The 14,992-nt window shown below is 34.3% G+C and overlaps 1 protein-coding gene across 1 annotated transcript; it reads right to left on the bottom strand.

Annotated features, from left to right (window-relative positions):
* Positions 1-4,882: 4,882 nt before the first annotated feature.
* LOC139851839 (enolase 1) lies at positions 4,883-9,276 on the bottom strand. Its single transcript, XM_071841015.1, has 16 exons — positions 9,143-9,276; positions 8,122-8,185; positions 7,931-7,995; positions 7,793-7,840; positions 7,585-7,671; positions 7,410-7,490; positions 7,215-7,316; positions 7,028-7,108; positions 6,849-6,923; positions 6,688-6,750; positions 6,489-6,569; positions 5,908-6,102; positions 5,677-5,816; positions 5,527-5,578; positions 5,384-5,440; positions 4,883-5,071 (listed from the first exon to the last, which is right to left on the bottom strand). Exons 1-16 carry the CDS (start codon positions 9,206-9,208, stop codon positions 4,991-4,993), a joined length of 1,338 nt encoding a protein of 445 aa, XP_071697116.1. The 5' UTR covers positions 9,209-9,276; the 3' UTR covers positions 4,883-4,990.
* Between the last annotated feature and the right edge of the window lie 5,716 nt (positions 9,277-14,992).

The raw sequence follows: 14,992 nt of genomic DNA, 5'->3' as shown, positions 1-14,992 counted from the left end.
ACGACGTCTTCCCTTCATTACATGTCATCTACAGATTTGGATCAACAGTCCTATCATCATTGTGTGCATTTGGTCATTTGCTGCACCATATATACAATTGTTGTTTTAAGACTTCTTTGCAAGTTACCTTTTTTGTGTGTATATATACCGAATTCAGACCTCTTTTAGTTTCTACAATGTCGATAAACAAGGTTTGGATTCTTTTGGAAAACGTGGGCCAAGCACGACAAATTCAATGTAAATTAGAAAAGATGGGAGACACATAAAGAAGAAAAACTCGAATGTGGGGTCACCAAATGTTTGAAGTTTATGTAATATATTCAAATACACAGGTTCTGTTTGCCATTCCGATTCATATAAGATGTAAGATTTGTTTCGAAATTTTATAGCTTAAAACATTGAATGATACTTTAATATGGGGTCACCAAATACTTTAATGTTTGTTGTTTATAACCCATCTGCTATGCACGAAGCATATCATAAATTTTGTTGTACAATTGTATATTGTACAACTGAACAAAGCGTTTTGAAAAGTGTTCAAGATAATTCGCTTTTGGGTGTCTTGCATTGTTAACTTTAGGTAAATGAGCAGCATATGAAAAATTCATTTTGTAAACACTATGCCTTCATATATTCAGTAGGACACTTGTAGTCTGTTATACGCTTTCCGTCATCAAAGTGATGGGAAATAGTTATGAAGTGTGTTTGAAGAGTGATTATAAAATAACTTTTCGCCGTACGCATTCCGTCATAAAGTATATGAGGAAGAATTGTGAATATATTTGACCTTCATAAAATATAAACTTCCTTCGTTCTGTGAAATAAGTTTTTATAATGTTTGTCATGACAAGTATCTGAATTTTGTATTTTGCCTCGGTGCGTTCTAGTAAAACTTTAACGTTTTCTAGCCGATCCCTTGTGCCTTTGCTGGCCGGCACAAAAGCTTCTGCCATCGGAGGTATAAAAATACTCTCTTTCTGTGGGCAGGATATAAATGTAATGTTTTACATTTGTCACAGGCAGCACTTTGCATAAGAAAAAATATAAAATTTTATTGATCAGTACTGTGCAATACATAAACAATTGATGACGAATTTAGGTGGATCAAGCCTAATTAGTACATCATGAACGTTTAGTGTATGCAATTGAAAACATATGCACTGTAACGATGACCACAATGGTCTACAGTAAATTGATAAATTCTGTTCTTCAGAAATGCTAACAAACTGCTCTTATTGAAATGATAAATTTTGTTCTTGAGAAAATGCTGGAACTTGCTTCTTCAAACGCCAAGCGCCTAGCGCTGTCCGGCCTGAACACATGATCATGCTATAAAGAACTCCGGAACCTCATCCATACTGAACAACCGATTACGCCTCCTCGGATTCATATTGCCTTCTGGTGAGCTTGCAAATGTGGATCGTTCCCTTGTTGGTGCCACATACTGTGAGTGTATGGCGGCTACTCCATTCGGAGTTGGGAATCTAATCTCTGCATGAGCCGTTGATGTTATCGCTACAAATTTAGCTAACGCTGCCCGTCCAAAAAGGACATTAAATCGAGAGTTGCCATCCAGAATAGTGAAATCGATTGTTTCGGTTCTCAATAGTGGAAATGTTCCCAAAACGACCTCCAAACAAACTCTTCTCATTGCATTCACTGGCGCTCATGTTAGCCCTGAAACCTTCAAACTCGTCCGCCTAGCTCTTACCTGCACATGCCTTGGAAAAGCCTTGAAACAATGTCAATAAATGATGTCAGCCTCACTGCCTGTATCTGTGTAAATATGGCTGATGAACTTGTTTGCAATTTCTGCTGAAATGACCACTGGCTGAACGGACAAAGCCCAATTTTGAATTGGTTGAAAAATAATTGGAGCATATCTCCAGCTATCAACATTGTTATCCGACTGCTCACCGTCCTCATAGTGACTTCCATTCAACCACACCATTTTGATTACAACGTCTGGAGTTGACTCACGCTCCGTGATCCGGTTTTCGTACTGGTTTCTGTTATCTCCTCCGCCATGCTCTTCCCTTCTTCTGTTATCTCCTCGACGACCTCTTCCACCATCATTCTTTTGCCATCCAAATTTCCTGCGAGGATCATTTCTCCTGTATTGTTTGCCTGGCAACAAGTGGTTTAACTCTCCTGCTTTGATCTTTGCGATGATCTCTCTCATCAGGGATTTGCAATTATCTGTATCATGACCCCATGCGTCATGAAAGTCACACCATAGTTCACTTTTTGGACCTTCTCTTTCCTCCATGGGTGCCGGCGGATTGAAAGTGGTCCGGATTGGTTCGGTGAAAAGAATCTCTTTTGGAGTTTTAGTCAGCGCCATTATCAACGGATGCCTCTCTATTGGCCTTCTATTGTGATGAAAATCATTGGGATGATTGTTGCCTCTCCATCCGCCATTGGAATTGTCATTCCTCCTCTGACTTCTGTCAAAGTACCGCCCTCCGTTGTGCGGTTTGCTACTGCTGCTGCCGTCAAACTTATTCATCCCCCGCTCACCGGCTCGAACATGCTTCTGTGCAACTTCGAACGTCTGATGTAGAGTTTTTGGCAAGTCATACCTTAACGCATGAACAAGTGCACTAAACCGTCGCTGATCCAGACAAAAAATAAAACCAGATACTAGCTGAGATTCTGGACAATCAGATATCTTTTGTGCTTCAAGTGTGTATCGCTTCATGAAATTACTCAAGGATTCATTGTGATGCATTGTGATCTCATGTGCATCAAGATGTGTCAAAGTACAGCTTTGAAGGTTTTGATACTGCATAACAAACTTAGCACGGAGGTCCAAATAACTGGTGATGCTTCTTGGCGGCAAGCTAGCAAACCATTCCCTTGCCATTTTCTGTAGCACCATTGGAAACATATGACAAGCTACCTCGTCATCCCAATGCTGCAACCTCATAGCGCCTTCAAACATGGTGAGGAAATCCTCAGGATCTGTTGTACCATCATAAACTCCAATTGCCGGTATGCCAAGATTCCTGGGCAACGAATAGTTGGCAACTCGATCAATGAAACACTGAGTGGATTCTGCCATAGCTGGTGGCTTTGTAGCTTGCTCTCCAGTAATGAGGGCGAAGAAATTATCTACAGCCACAGCACGGACGGCGGGTTGCGCTAAGCGTTGCTTATATTTTGCCGGAGCTGTCTGCTTAAGGATGTCATTTAAAAGCAACACTGTCTGCTTCTCTGACATGAACTCATCTTTGTCAATTTCATCATCAGAGTCATTATTATCATAGCTCAGGTCATTATCATCCTCAGAATCATCAATAAGACTGCCCAGCTTGTCAAGTAGCCTGGATAACCTGTATTTTGATATAGATTGCCTTTTCATGATTTGCTTGTCTTTGCCATCCGCCATCCGCCGAAAAGGTATAAATGATGGACATCACCGTGGTTGCATCAATAGTCGTCGCTCTGGATTAGTAACAAAATTTGGAAGTCTTTCTGCACTTTTGGTTGTCGTTTCTTCGATTACTGGCCTTTTCTCCGAATTAGTTGCCAAATGCTGAAGTCTTTCTGCAGTTTCAGCAACTGTTTCTTCAATCGTACCATCTAGTGGCGGAACAGGTACATCTTCAACAGTTATCATGTCGTCAGTTGATGGATTATTGACTGCTTCAAGTACAAATGGAGCTTCAGTTGTTTTTGTTCCTTTTCCGTTTCGTGTGTTCTTTGCATTAGTAGATGGCGCCATTGTTAACACCTATTTCCTTATGAGGTAAGGCTTAGTGTGTCAACACAATACTAGAAGTTATCTAGCTTTAGGAGGGCGGAGTGTTGCCGATTGATGTTTACCCTTGGAAAATAATCCCTGCAGACCCGGTTCACAAGTGTAGAAACTTGTGGGGTGGCTTAATCAATCTGTCGTCCGTAGAGCGTAAAAGTGCTAGCCGGATGACTTCTAGTGAGAGAAAGTAGAGAGAGAGAAGAATGAAGTCTCAACTCTCAAAGTTGTCAGAATATCTGAACTGTGTCAAATGACGACCCCAAGGGGTCTATTTATAGTGTCAGATCCACCAGATTGCTCGGGGACACGTGTCATGATGATACGTTCTGTTATTCGTGATCCGAAATTTATGCTGAAGGTGGCGTTCTCCGGCCAGGACTTACGCGCTAAGCGGCCTTCAGGGCTTACGCACGACGGAGCAGCCTGTATAGCGGAGAACGCTGGGCGGATAACTCCACAAAACTGTTGTTTCCAGCCTTCCTGATGCTACTTTTATGCAACCATTACGCCTTTTATGCGTGTATACGATAGGATACACCATTAATTACACTAGTCACCACTTAGCCAATGAAGTTTAAAACTTTGAATGATTAGACCGGTCACCATCAGCGAGTGAAACCACATGTGAAATGATGGTTAATACACTCCATAAGGGGGAAAAGAAAGTGAAAAGGAAGGGACGTGACTAAATTTAACATAAATGTGTAACGACCATCAATCGAAGGAACGCAAGATTGCAAACCACGAAGACAGAAGAATCACCACGCAAGAAAAGAAGTTTATAGACTAAGCATGTAATACGTGCAAACTACGGGGATTGTCCTCATAATTATGTCTGAATAAAAAGTTTATGAGTGATCAGCATCGATACTCCTTCGAGTAATAGTTTATCAAGGCTTCACGCCTGAATGGGAGTTCATTTTTAAGGTGAGGAGATCTAGAACCAAGCGGCAATACTACAATCAAGTGAACTCCAGTAATCCAGTATAATAACATGGGCATTAAATGACCATTTACCAAAGGCGAACCAAGAAAACTAGTTCATTACCAAAGTCAAAACCAAATGCAAAAAATATAAAACGTCAAAACTTCTTCCAAACTAAAGCATGTGTTTGAACTCTCAACACAAAATTTTAGTCATAATTATTCAAGAAAAACTTGTACTCAATAACGTTATTCATTGCAACCTTTCCGCATGCACAACCATTCTCAACTCTTTGTGTGTGCAATCTAGTAGGGTTCCACAGGCTTGCGGAAGTTTACTCCAGCATACACTGCTTCTGAACCTAGCTCTTCTTCAATTCTCAAAAGCTGATTCGAAATAAAAAAAGAATTTAATATTTAACAGACAAATTAATAATTGTAGTAAAATTTAATCAAGAGATCAAGCTTTTCATTACAGCTTCAGTACACACTATCAAGTGAGGTTTCTGTCAAAGAACATACTGTAGTAATTATTATAGAGTACTATACTTTTTACTCATTTCTAGTAATATTTATTTTTATTTGTTATAAAAAAGATCAGATTTGAACAATATCTGTGCCGAGTCGACCCAATTCAACCCACACCAAAAACTTCAGCACATACCAAAACATACTAATTTTAAAGGGATGAAAACCAACCTGGTTGTACTTTGCAAGGCGCTCAGACCTGCATGGAGCTCCAGTCTTAATTTGACCCTACAAAAGTTGCAACTTATAATCAGTATGGCAACCGACGGTATAAACGTCAGAATTCTAAAGTTTCTATCGAAGCTGATAAATACCGTTGCCAAACCGACAGAAAGATCAGCAATGAAAGTGTCCTCGGTTTCACCACTGTAATATCAAACCATAAATTATAAAATATTTTTCAACATATTACAAAGAAAAAAATGCTGCGAAGATGAACAGTTTAAAAAAAATTGTTTCCATACCTGCGGTGACTGGCCATCACACCCCAACCAGCATGTTTGGACATTTTCACAGCTTCGATACTCTCGGTCACAGACCCAATTTGGTTGACCTTAAGAAGAAGAGCATTGCATGTCTTCTCATCGATGGCCTTCTTAACTCTCTGCAAAAATATATGCAAGCATTCAAGAAAGATCGAAACATGTTCACCGCTGAAACAGATTAAAATCTTAAGATAAAGGGCTAAATCGTACCGTGGGGTTGGTGACCAAAAGATCGTCTCCCACAATTTGTACTTGTTCACCGCATTCAGCGGTCATCTTAGCATAGTGTTCCCAGTCATCTTGGTCAAATGGATCCTCAATGGACACAATAGGGTACTCGCTCACAAACGACTTGTAAAGATCCTTGAGTTGTTCTCCTGAAATCTTTTCTTTGCCGTTGTTGTTCTGCACAAAATCATTACAAAGCACATATGAGAAATGATGATATGCACATGCATCAGCACTTCAGCAGATACATCTAGCAGTCATCTACTTCTAAATGAGAATTGGGTGAATGGTACAAAAGGATACCCAACTTGATCCCATTACACATCATAGATACGTAACTTAACTTTTTTGACCAAGGTACATTTGTTTTTTATGACCAAAAAGGGTTCTTTTTATCAATATAGAATTTTGAGGTATCTAACTTTTTGTGCATATTTAAAAGGTAAAAGATTAACTTTCTGCTGGTAAAAAAGAAAAACAAAATATAGTCCAAAGTCGCAACTGTTATAAAAGAACAAAATGAGAAATCATACATCAAATACAACAAGGGATGGAATTTGTACCTCTTCCTTGAAGTTCAGATCATAGGTCTTGTCCTTCTCGCCGTAAAACTCAGATGCGGCAACATCCATTCCAATAACAACCTATGGGAATAACACACAAGATTTTTATAGTTATAAAATGAATTATAAGTAACGTGTATAAAGTCAAAGAGAGCAAAAACCAAGCATGCTATATGTAAGATTGAATTTTAAAAGTTACCTTGTCTGTGTATCCAGCTTTAGCGATTGCTGTTTTGAGCAATTCAAGACCCTCCTTGTTTTCCTGAAGTTCAAAACGACAAAATGAAGTCAGAAAGAAGTTAAAAGCTACGAACGAAATAATAATAGCATTGCACATGCTAAGATAAGTATGTGCTTAACCTGAATGTTAGGAGCAAAGCCACCTTCATCACCAACATTGGTCGCATCCTGACCGTACTTCTTCTTGATCACAGACTGAAATTTAAATAGAATGATTAGCCCACCAAACACCAAAGACAAATTAAAAAATCTTCCAATATCTAATATATTTAAACAAAAAAGAACACATTTTAAGATACCTTCAAGTTGTGATAGACTTCAACACCCATCTTCATGGCTTCCTTGAAGCTGGAGGCTCCAATAGGAAGAATCATAAATTCCTAAAAGATTTAAGCTTTGTGAAAATCAGTTCTCTGTACACTTGTATACCAAGTTCAACAACCATGGTCCAAAACTACATTAGACAAGTATAGTAAAGACAAATACCTGCATGGCAAGCTTGTTTCCTGCATGTGATCCACCATTGATGACATTGAATGCAGGTACTGGCAGTACTAAGTTCTTGTTACCAGCCAAATTGGCAATATGCTGCACACACAAGTTTAAATGATAAGATATATAATATGGATACACAATTTGATGCAAGTCTAATGTCTTATATTAGATTTAAACCGAGATCACCTTGTAAAGGGGGATTTTAAGAACACTAGCACCAGCCTTGCAAAGTGCAAGAGACACGGCCAAGATAGCATTTGCACCAAGCTAAACAAAACAATGGTACATCAATAAGTCAATATGTATCACTTACATCAAAGATTATAACGTAACCGAAACTAAATAACTTTCTTATATATACCTTTTGCTTGCACCATCCCCACTCGTTTTGAGTTCCATCTAGTTGTTGAACCATGAAGTTATCAATTCCGGCTTGATCGGTTGGGTCCTATAACACACAAGTTATACTAAAATCGCCCTCATTTTAATAATACAAAATCCATATACCAAAAGCAACTAAACCTTTCCCACATCAAAACATATAAATTAAATTGAGTTGAATATCAAACCTTTCCAACAAGGGCTGGGCCGATAATAGTGTTAACGTTCGAAACAGCCTAATCAAAAACATCAAAAAGGAAAATATATCAGCCTTTTTATCTACTATACAAATTAACTCATATCAACCAAAACAACTAAACACTCACCTTGGAGACACCTTTTCCAAGGTAGTCCGACCCTCCGTCCCTTAGTTCAAGAGCCTCGTAAATACCTTCAAAACATAACAAATTAGATACGTATCAAATATCTGTATCTATATCCACATATGTAGATAAAAAAAAAAAACATATATCAATAGCAAATGTGTAATATGTATATTCAGTAAATCAGATCATACCAGTGGATGCACCACTTGGTACAGCAGCTCGTGCCAATGAGCCATCAGAAAGAGTAATATCAACCTGCATCACATATAAATCAACATACATTAATCTATAGCATATTGCATATACACAGAGTTACAAAGCTCTACATACAAACTATACCAGTGTTGTTAAAAACGGAAAAAACGGGGGTGTAGACGGGTGTAGACGGATTTTGGAGTGCCCCGTCCCGTTTATACATAAAACGTTTGAAAAAACGGAAATCGGTCAAAAGACGGTCAAACACGGTCCGAGACGGGAAAAACGGGTTTTTCTGATTTTTTTCAAGTTTTTTTTTTTTTTTTTTTTTTAAATTTAAACGCTGTGCTATTACTTAGGGTTTCTTTTTTTATGTTTGAAATGGTGAAGTATTTAAACATGTGTGAAATGCTTATATTTTGAATAATGTAATGTACAATATATATATAATATATATAACATTTTTATTTAAAAGTCAACGTTAGTCAACATCCGTCTAGACCTCCGTCTCGACCCTTTTAGGACCCGACCGTCTCGACTCGTCTCGCGTTTTTTGCAACCTTGAACTATACTACTAACTACATACATAATGGTATTTTTAAGTTACACATTCATTCAACAATGAATAAACTCTAAATCAATATTTGATCATGTTAAACATTACATTACAATCAGTAATAAATCAATTAGAAATACATTTGTAAACTAGTCAACTATAATTTCACATAACAATTAATAATAAAATTAATCAATAAGTTAAACGTAACAATCAGTAACGATATACTCTTCAATACTCTATTTAAAAATTCAATCGATTAAATATATTGTCGTATTAACGATTAACAAAAACTCGCATAAAAAATCGACCTAATTATACGTCAAAATCAACAATAAAAGTCAAAGTAAACAATCATCCGCGTATAAACGTCACGCAAATTAGTATCAATAATAACGAAGGATCTTCAAAATAACAAGTAAATAATTAAGAGATCTAATCTGATTGAACGATGAACGAACCTCGACGGTAGGATTGCCTCTGCTATCGAAGATTTGACGAGCGTGAACTGATTTGATTGTAGCCATGAGAATAATAATAGAGTAACAAGATTAAGATCTAGATTTTGAAAGAGAAATAAATTAGGTGAAATAATGAAGAGAGATTTGGGAAAATTGAAGTGAACGAAGAGGGTGTATTTGTACAAGTGGTCGAGTCAATTACAACCGTCAGATTAGCGTGATTAGAAAGTCATAAGACTTATGCTTTCGCTATTTGCAACCTTAATCCTCCAAGTTTATGGTGTGTTTGGTGAGCAACTTTTGGAGCTTATGGGAGCTTATAGGAACTTGAGCTTATGATTTTAATAAGCTCCAAGTCATAAGCTTCGTTTGGTAGACAAAAAAAGTAGAGCTTATATGAAAATCATAAGCTCTGAAAAAATAAGCTACTTTTAGTAGCTTGTGAAAAAAAGTAGAGCTTATGAACTGAAAAATAAGCTCCAGCTATCTTACCAAACACTTATAAAATATAATAAGCTCCAGCTACCAGCTTCAAAAATAAGCTCCAGCTTCAGCTCTATTTCATAAGCTCCAGCTCCAGCTACAAGCTCCAGCTACTTTCATCCAAACACACCCTTAGTGAATTTTGCAATTGCAATCATAGCACTTTCAAATATCACACAATTTTTCACTATTACAAATTGTCACATCAACGTCATATTAACATTTTCGTAATAGAATAGACTTAAGACGTAATTATTTTCAAGTATCACACCATTACGTAAAAAAAACTGAAACTCTTAACTAAATATAACATTTTATAGGATAGTAAGCAAATGGTACAAGAAATCTATATAGTCATATAAAATTTTAAAATGATGATATCATCATTAAGCTAATTATCCTTTAATTTTCATATTGATGATGTCATAATTATATATTAATTTAATTAAAAAAATAATACGAAATCCTTTATATAAGAAAATACTAATCTCTCCTATATTGTAATTTTAATTTTCTAAAAAAATATAAAAGGCATTTATTATTACTAATAATTATTATTATTATTATTAAAAATATAAATACTCAACTTTGAGCGAACTTTATTATTATTATTTACTTTTAATATAATAATTATAATTAATAATTATAATTATTATATTATTAATATTCAAATATGGATTCTTTTTACGAAATTAATTATGTTACATATGTATGCGAAAATACATGTCTCTATATATTTTTAAAACAACGACAAGTTTCTTAGTCAAACGGATCATTAAAATAAATGACTTTAGCATTTACATTCACTTAATACCTAAAACATGTCATTAAATTGTTTCGTTTAAATAAACTCGTGATTTCACATGTCATTTCACTAGTTATGATTATATAAGGCTAATTATGCATTATGTTTAAAAAGTAAAGAGTCTAGAGCGGACGCATGTCCATACAAATATGATGTTATTCTCTTTATTCAATAATGAACGATTGAAACACTCTTAATTTTTATTTTTATTTTCGAGAATACATAGTAACTTTAAATCAATTTAAATATTAACAAATTCAATTGATATGATTCAAAATTAATCAAACAAGCGGCACAATTACAAACTTAATTAACTGTTTGCCAAGTGGGTGTAACACATTTAAATAGGAAAGTAGATCATGCCTTAACAAGCAACATTGGATAGCCAAAGTAACAATTGCACCAAAAAATACATTAACTAAGCAAAAAAATAACAATCAATAACGGTTACAATAACACTGACCCCATCACAGCAAATCAAACTGAGAAGCGACGAAGCAACGCAAATTGTCTCATAATGATCCCAACAACAAAAAACCAAAGTCACCTGATCTGATGTGAGCCTAAATGTTTGTTGCAATTTGACCTTGAAACTTATTTTAATGTCACTGCAAGTAATACTATACAAGTTATTTGACGTTAGTATAATAAAATATGAAATTATTTAATGTGACTACAATAGTAGCATAAATAATAGCATAAATTATTTGATGTGACTAGCATAAAATTTGAAATTATTGACGTAACTAATGTAAAAGCTAAAATTGTGATAAAATTATAAGGAAGATGTTTATCGAATAGATTTCACAACATTCAAAACTTATACCAATTTATAACCGTATAGATGATACGACTTATTTACCGACTTGATCCAGTTCACCCAAATCACAACAACATTATATATGTTTAATTGCTTATGTTGTAAGGTATCCGCTTTGCAATGTTAATGTCGGATACCTCCAACACATCCATAATGTAATGCATATAAGTGTGACATTGAATGATAACGTCCGTATTCAAATCAATAGGATATGTACGTTCAACTTCGGCGTTCCAAATATAAATATTTAATAAATATTTTTGATTAGAGAACTAATGTAAAATTATTTGTTACTCTTAATTGTTTTTTATTATTTAAGTAAAATTATCTATTTATAAAAAGACACAAAATACTTAATAACCTACTAGAAAATAATACTACTACTACTAATAATAATAATAATAATAATAATAATAATAATAATAATAATAATAATAATAATAATAATAATAATAATTTGATTAATTAATTTATAATTTTACTTAGTAAACGTTTAATTCAATGTGTCGAAAAGACACTATTATATAAAACAATGTGACAGTATAATATATTATTTTTAATTTATTTATTTGAAATATATTTTCTTTTAAAGAATATGACATTTGGAGGTCGGGGGTGTAGACATTATAAAGCTTATTTTATTTGACTTTTAGCAATAATAACAACAACAACAACAAAACCCAATACCACATAAGTGGTGTATGGGGGAGGTGAGATGTAGACAATCCTTCCCCTATCCGAGAATAAAGTCAAGTCATTTCTCCACATAGAGTGAAAACACTCTCAAAAGTAGAGAAAATCATCCCTCTCTCTATTCGACGGATAGAGAGATTGCTTCCGAGTGGACCTCCGGCCAATAAGTAGGAAAAAGTTTTTTAAAAAATAAAATAAAATAAAAAATAAAATTGAAACGTCATGAAAATGGTAAAATCAAATTTCCATGAGTTTTAAATCATGTCTGAAATTTAATTTAGGCTCTAAGAGTCAGTCAAGTCGCCAATAAATCGACGCTTGCTGTTGACTCAATAACTTTTAGGTTACGTCAAATTTCATGACTCTTTTTGTGTGCACTCTGGGATGATTTACGTTTTCATATTGCGTGTCGAATGTTATGTTGAAAGTTTTACATATGATATTACTTTAAACTTTAAGTGTTTCTTATCGGTCATCCAGATTACACTCTAGCGGACGTGATACTATACAGTCTCAAATACACAATTATTGCTCTTGCGATTATAATCCTTTTTTGTTATGTCTTGGGTATCCAATCTTCACATTTCATCATTCACGAATAAAGAAGAAGAATAAAATCTTTAAAATAGTATTAAGTTTTAAATGTTATCTGTAAGGTGTATAATCAAAAGTTTTTAAAGTACTCAAGGGAAAAATTCTAGACAATCTTTAAGGGGCATATTATGTAATATTCTCTTAGTCTTACGTGTAAAGTATGATGTTGTTTTCTTTGACATTTTTCTTAAGGTTCGTGATCAAATGTTATGTTTACGAAAAGTGAGTATAAGGTAGATTGTTATGTATTTATATCGACAACGACATAACATAAGATTTCTAAAGCATGTATAAGGTACATTTACAGCATCTTTATTGTACTAATTTGATAACAAGATGAAGAAACTGGTTTGTATGTGTTTTGATGAAACTAGTTGATAGCTGGAACTAGAGCTTGTAGCTAAAGTTATAATTCAAAATCTGGATCTTATATTTTAAGTTATAATATAAAGTTTATGTTTTATAAGTGTATGTTAAACTAGGTGAAGTTTATATATATGTAAAATAACATTTAAGGACAAAAATAAATAATATATAATCGTATTATCGGTAACAAGGTAACAATGTAATTTTACTCTTAATAAGTTATTGAATAAGTTACTAACAAATAATGATACTAGTTTAGGTTTGTAATAAATAAGTTTAAGCTCTCATTAGCTAGTGGCAAACATACCCTTGAGGATATTAAATAAGGCGTTGTTTGTTATTTAAGATGTTTTTGTCTAAATATTTGCGGATCATGTTTGTAAAGAAGATGCGACATAAAGATCAATATCGCAGGGATTATAACCAATACCACTTTCATCAATGCAATGGAGATTTAAGTCTTGATCAATCCTATGACAATGAGGCAAAATGACAGGCTAATTAGGCTATCGAGTGAATTCATTTCAATAGAATTATAGAAAACCCAATACACTTAGTGAATTGAGTGACTCGAGTGAAATAGTCTAAGAGTGTGTTTTGGTGAAACTAGCTTGTAGCTGGAAGCTGGAGCTTACTTTTTAAGCTAGAAGCTGGAGCTTATGTTTTATAAGTGTTTAGTAAAATATTTGAAGCTTATGTATGTAAAATGACATAAAGGACAAAAAATAAATGATAAATAATGATTCAAGAGTTAATAATGTAATTTTACTTCCATAAGTTTCCTAATTAATTTTCAAAAGCTACTTCAACTACCTTATTTTTTCAAAGCTTATTTTTTTCTTAAGCTCTGGAATATTTGTATACCAAACAAGGCTAAAAGCCGGAGTTTATGAAAAAGAAATAAGCTCAAGCTCCCATAAGCTCCTAGAAGCTGCATCGCCAAACACACCCTAAGTCATCTAACATCCCCTCATGTGTGAAAAGATAGATTCGGGATTAATAAAGATAAACTCCGTTTTCTCTTGTGAATCTCAAATGGAAAAACCACTTGAGCGAAATGAACGAAACACCCAAGTGTCTGAGTTTTTAAAGTTTGCTCGAGGATAAGTAAAGTCTAAGTTTTAAAAAAAATATTATAAAGAAAAATATATTGCATCAATTGAGTCCGAGTTTTAAAATATCAAACGAGCCGCAATTATACTTAAATTTTTAGGCTCGAGCCGAGCCAGGCCGAGCTCGAGTTCTATGAAATTTTAACGAGCCGAGTTCGAACTCGGCTGAGCTCATTTAGCCCTACTTGTAACTGAATTGGACTCCGTGAAACAATGTATACCACATAAATTCCTCAATCATAAAACTCTGTCGAACTACGGTTGTATTTTTTGACATACTAAGGAGACCCGTATAAATTTGTCTTCCATATACAGTCAATTTTGTGTATCCGTGACAATGTTAATTTAAAAGATTAAACATGCACTAAACTAGGACCAGTTCAACATGTCTGTAAATAAGTTTATATAGATGCAATAATTCATTTTTTAAAGTGTCCACCTTCATGCTAGTATAATATATAATATAATAAATAATAATAATTGTGAAAAACAGATAAAGTGATAAAACAATAATCAAAACAAATAAGAAGTTTAACAATCACAATCATTGCCGTAGTCTTGATATAATATTTGTCCAAATTTATTTTATTCTTTTCTATAAAAAAGATGGAAAGATCTTTAAATAAGTAAATAAATAAATAAATACTCGTAACATGGAAGGATCTTTATAAAAAAGATGCCGCATATTTCCCATTTCCCTCTCATAAAATAAAAGAAAGGACGTATACAATTTTTTTTAAATTTAAAATATTACACCTTGAAGTCTACCATAATTACATATGCAACCCCTCACATTCTTCTCATCCCCACTCCCCCACCAAACTCCTCACTTTTTACGTCATCGTCATTCCATCATCATCATAAAATTAAAACGCATCTCATATTTCATTAAACATTTCATTTAATTTAAACCTTGTTTACTCCGTCCAAATCAACTACCCTAAAAATGGCAACCGCCGTAACAACCTCCGTCAATT

The sequence above is a fragment of the Rutidosis leptorrhynchoides genome, chromosome 6 (genome assembly GCF_046630445.1).
Source record: "Rutidosis leptorrhynchoides isolate AG116_Rl617_1_P2 chromosome 6, CSIRO_AGI_Rlap_v1, whole genome shotgun sequence".
Lineage (NCBI taxonomy): Eukaryota > Viridiplantae > Streptophyta > Magnoliopsida > Asterales > Asteraceae > Rutidosis > Rutidosis leptorrhynchoides.
This window is presented reverse-complemented; position numbering and strand designations above follow the sequence as displayed.